At 45.0% G+C, this 4784-nt stretch overlaps 1 protein-coding gene across 1 annotated transcript; it reads left to right on the top strand.

Annotated features, from left to right (window-relative positions):
* Window positions 1–1528: 1528 nt before the first annotated feature.
* LOC119661479 (general odorant-binding protein 99a-like) lies at window positions 1529–2427 on the top strand. The gene is made up of 2 exons (XM_038070843.1): window positions 1529–1733; window positions 1790–2427. The coding sequence occupies exons 1-2, from the start codon at window positions 1695–1697 to the stop codon at window positions 2141–2143; spliced, it is 393 nt and encodes a 130-aa protein (XP_037926771.1). The 5' UTR covers window positions 1529–1694; the 3' UTR covers window positions 2144–2427.
* The last annotated feature ends 2357 nt before the right edge of the window (window positions 2428–4784 follow it).

Genomic DNA, 4784 nt, shown 5'->3' on the forward strand with positions numbered 1-4784 from the left:
CCCTAATTTCGTAAGATTGAAAGACATTCCAGGCACACTAGTCAGTACTTTCCACGTGCCTAACTATCTGAGGAACCGCTCCAACCTCTGTGAGACGCTAGAAGGTCAGAGGAGGGTGGAGGCCACATCGGAGGTAGCACAGGGATCCCGCCAAGAGCTGAACCTCAGGAACGCTTTCTAGACGCTTAGACTCGACATGCCAAAAGAGTCGCGCCTGGTCGGTTACGCAGATGATGTCGCAGTGCGTGTTGCTGGATGCACTTTTGAAAGAGGCGCAAGGTAGACTTGGCAAACTGATGCGACGGGTAAGCGGATGGATGACTGTTCATGGTTTCAACATTGCACTGGTAAAAACCGAAGTAGCCATCCTGACTAAAAATGCAATCTTAACTAACATTGACTGGATTGACTCTTGATTCAATGATGAACTTCTTCAAGCAAATCAAAGTAGCAACGGAGTCTTAGCCTTAAGTCGGCTAATGGCAAATGATGGAGTTCTATGTCTTACAGGTAACGTCTCTTTATGAGTTCAACGCAGTCTGTTCTGCTTTACAGCGTAGTGGTATGCACTGACGTGCTTGGCGAAGGAAGGTATGGAGATGGAGAGCTTTGCGGGTACGTCTACATAGTGCACTGTCTCTGTACCGGCCGTGATGGTGATCGCCGGAGAGATCCCCATTCGTCTTCTTTCTAAGGAACGTAAAGCCATATACAAGCGGAAGGGAGGTGTTTGCCCGTGAAGAACGACAACGTACACTAGATGAGTGGTAACTCTCTTTGTCAAATGAGACTAGAGGCAGACGGACGCATTAGCAACTTGTGGCGTGACTGTTTCCTTACAAAGTTTCTAAGTGGGCATGGAGGTTTTCAGTCTTATCTGCACAAGATTGGAACAGTGCAATCTTCTGATTGCGTGTTTTGCAATGGAGTTGTGGACGACGCTAATCACACTTTTTTTTCTTGTGGAAGGTGAGGGATGAGATTCGTTAGCAACTCTACTTAACCACAGCGGAGCTCTCTCCAGACAACTTTGTGAAGGAGATGCTGATGAGCGCTTAAAGATGGAGTCATGTTGCGCATTATGTTCGGGCTCTTCTTGTTGCAAAGAAGTTAAAGGTCGACCGGAGGGGAGAAAGAAATTCCCTGATTTGAAGGTTCCCCAAGGTGGACGAGCTCGGGGGCAAGCCGGAAGCAATATGACCCTGACTATGCTCTCTGACGATGGGGGGTGTTTAATTGGTAGAGGGAGTCCAACACTCTTTGCGCGCAGAGTGCCCACTTACGCTACCCCGCCCCCCAAATATTTCCTGGAAAATTAGAAATAAATCAAACCTAATTGATTAATTTTCTTGGAATAGTTTGTGTAGTACTTGTCGAACTACAATTTTCTCTAGAAATATGTAGATTGTATAATTTTCCGGCTCATTTTACTTGTCCCTTTTGTGACCCAATTGATAACCTTTTTTGACGCTTTGCAATTGTCACGTGTGGATTCGTAACTTATTAAATTATAAATTGTGTCGTAAACGTGATAAGTCAACTGAACCATCATTATCATGAGGAAGAGGGAAAATAAACAAACACCTCGTATAGGTTATCAACCAGCTGGCACGGTGCTATAAAATCTAGACAATTTGTGGGAAAATCAATCAGTTGCAAGCTAGAACGGAACCTATCAACTGAAGACTCTCAGGATGAAGTTGTTCATCGCCCTGTGTGGAATCCTTACAATCGTAAGTATCTTTTATAAATATTCTACTCAGTAATCAATCAACATGACCTACTCAAGGTTGCAGCCGATTGGAGCCCCCCAACCCAGGAAGAATTCTCAAAATATCGGGAGGAATGCATGAAGGAAGGGAAACTTTCGGAAGACGATGCTAAAAAAATTAGCAAACGCGACTACCCTGGAAGCAAACAGGTCAACTGCTTTATACGCTGTGTGGGTTTGAAGGCTGGGACATGGGACGATGGTACAGGATATGACTTGGACCGGGTCTATGAAACCTTCAATGCCAATAATTGGGAAGTGAGCAAGAAAGAATTGAAGGAATGCCTCTCTCATCTCGGGGATGCTGACGCCTGTACCCAAGCTGCAACCATTACGAAGTGTTTTTTGGACCGTGCTAAGAAAAAGATTTAACTTTACCAGTTCGTACCCCGTACCTTCGTTGCCGAAGATGGTGAAAATAAAATTAGTGAATTATAATTCGACCCCCCTTGATTCCGGATGAGGAGAGATCGTGCTAAAACTCAAAGATGAAAATTAAACAAGTTGGAAACCGGAAACTCGGCATAGTACGATTTCCACTAAAATGTTCAGTAGTGCTCCATACTAAAGTCTGTATTAATACAATTTCACGGGTCTACCATGAGCTTAAGGGGGGTTCACAGTAAATTTTAAAAATATATTATTATACTATTAGAGACTTTATTTTAACAGACATTGGTATGGAGGGTATTTTGAAGCCTTGATGAAAAAATTTATTTATTTAAGTTCCACTTAGAACGATGTAGCGTACTGTATTCCCCGATGTTCACAGTCCCCCCTTCTCATGAAATTTGGTGTTACTCGGTACAATCGTTTCTCAGGAAAGTGCGTGTGACTAGTAGACAGAGAGACAAACAGACAGACGGACAGACAGAGAGACGACCTGTGAGGCGTGACCTCAGCTGGCGGCTTGGGGCATACCTATTGATGTGTAAATATGTGTTCATGCACTTTTCTTTTCTGACTGTGTAGGGGCTAGTGTTTGCTCATCTCTGGTGCGCGGACCAAAATCGCCATGGGAAGATACCCAGAACAAGAAACCACTGGAAAAGGACCCATTCAAAAGAAGTTCGTCAATTTTGAGATCTCCGCCAATGTCAAACATCAAAAAAGATAAAACGGAAGCAAGGTCGATGTAAATGTAAAGGACTATTTAAAAGTAGTAATCCGGTCACGACTCATGGAGAGCGAACCCCTGCAACAGAGTCATTACCCTTATTACCCTTCACACAGCTTGGTGTAAAAATAGTCGAAATGTCTGAGTTCATCAAGGATAAGCACAACGTGCACCGAACAATAAAAAATACGGTGAGAGCTATCAGAGTGCGTAACAAATCGCAACGGGAAGAACGAAAATCCAAGGCAAGTCAAAACCTGCTGCCCCAACGAAGTCAAAGGCGACCCAAGTGACAGCTAATTGTCTTGAATCAACGGCGCAACAACCGGTATCCGGTCCAGGCCTGCCTTAATAAGGAACTCCAGACATCCCGGTTTTGTACCGAGGTCCACCAATTCGATATTCCTAAAAGCTGTCTGGCGTCCTGGTCTACGCCATCGCTCCATCTTAGGCAGCGTCTGCCTCGTCTACTTTTTCTACCATAGATATTGCCCTTACAGACTTTCCGGGCTGGATCATCCTCATCCATACGGATTAAGTCACCCGCCCACCCATAACCTATTGAGCCGGAATTTATTCACAACCTGACGGTCATGGTATCGCTCATAGATTTCGTCATTGTGTAGGCTACGGAATCGTCCATCCTCATGTAGGGGGCCAAAAATTCTTCGGAGGATTCTTCTCTCGAACGCGGCTAAGAGTTCGCAATTTTTCTTGCTAAGAACCCAAGTTTCCGAGGAATACATGAGGACTGGCAAAATCATAGTCTTGTACAGTAAGAGCTTTGACCCTATGGGGAGACGTCTCGAGCGGAACAGTCTTTGTAAGCTGAAATAGGCTCTTTTGGCTGACAACAACCGTGCGCCGATTTCATCATCGCAGCTGTTGTCGGTTCTGATTTTCGACCCTAGATAGAAGAAATTATCAACGGCCTCAAAGTTGTATTCTCTTATCCTTATTCTTCCTGTTTGGCCAGTGCGTTGCTGGGTGGTCTGTCTTCGGTGCTGACGTTGCCCCCATATACTTTGTCTTGCCTTCATTGATGTGCAGCCCAAGACTTCGCGCCGCCTGCTCGATCTGGATGCAGGCAGTTTGTACGTCTCGGGTGGTTCTTCCATGATGTCGATATCGTCAGCATAGGCCAGAAATTGGGTGAACTTTAAGAGGATCGTACCTCTTGCATTTACCTCAGCATCACCGATCACTTTCTCGAGGGCCAGGTTAAAGAGGACGCATGATAATGCATCCCCTTGTAGTAGACCGTTCTTAATGTCGAATGGTCTTCAGAGTGGTGCTGCTGCTTTTATCTGGCCTTGCACATTGGTCAGGGTCAGCCTAGTCAGTCTTATTAATTTCGTCAGGATACCGAATTCTCTCATGGCCGTGTACAGTTTTACCCTGGCTATGCTATCATAGGCGGCTTTAAAGTCGATGAATCGCTCGCGCCCACTTTTCCTTGAACGAAAAACGTGAAAATTCCCCCGTCCTCCGTCGCCCGCTCGCAGGATCACGTCGGGGTCACCACTTTATGGGATCTCTTTTTCTTCGGATAAACAAAATAAATTTTAATTCACAAAAACTTTTATTTAGTTATAAAAGTAAAATTCCACTATTAATTTTAAATGCGTGAGTCGACGGTTGGAACTCCTTTTTAAAATCTTCCTTATTAAAATCGGTTTACTGTCTGTCTGTCTTTTTTTTTTGGGGTTTTTGAGGAGGTCGAAATCTTTAAAAGACACTGGCCTGGACACGCCAGCGTGTGGGATTCTTACCCACTAAAACCACCCCCGACTCCCTCCAAGCCCCGTGGAACCACCGTACGGTATTACATCATGGGGCGGAGTCAGCTCATTTTAGCTTGGTCCCTTTTCGTCTCTGCGCGGCGTACGTAAGCGC

Source organism: Hermetia illucens, chromosome 1 (assembly GCF_905115235.1).
Source record: "Hermetia illucens chromosome 1, iHerIll2.2.curated.20191125, whole genome shotgun sequence".
Taxonomy (NCBI): domain Eukaryota; kingdom Metazoa; phylum Arthropoda; class Insecta; order Diptera; family Stratiomyidae; genus Hermetia; species Hermetia illucens.

Bases quoted from the DNA above. Each gene is read 5' to 3' on its own strand.
- LOC119661479 (XM_038070843.1), top strand. From the start codon at position 1,695: ATGAAGTTGTTCATCGCCCTGTGTGGAATCCTTACAATC. The intron at 1,734-1,789 runs GTAAGTATCTTT...GACCTACTCAAG, and splicing joins TGTGTGGAATCCTTACAATC to GTTGCAGCCGATTGGAGCCC.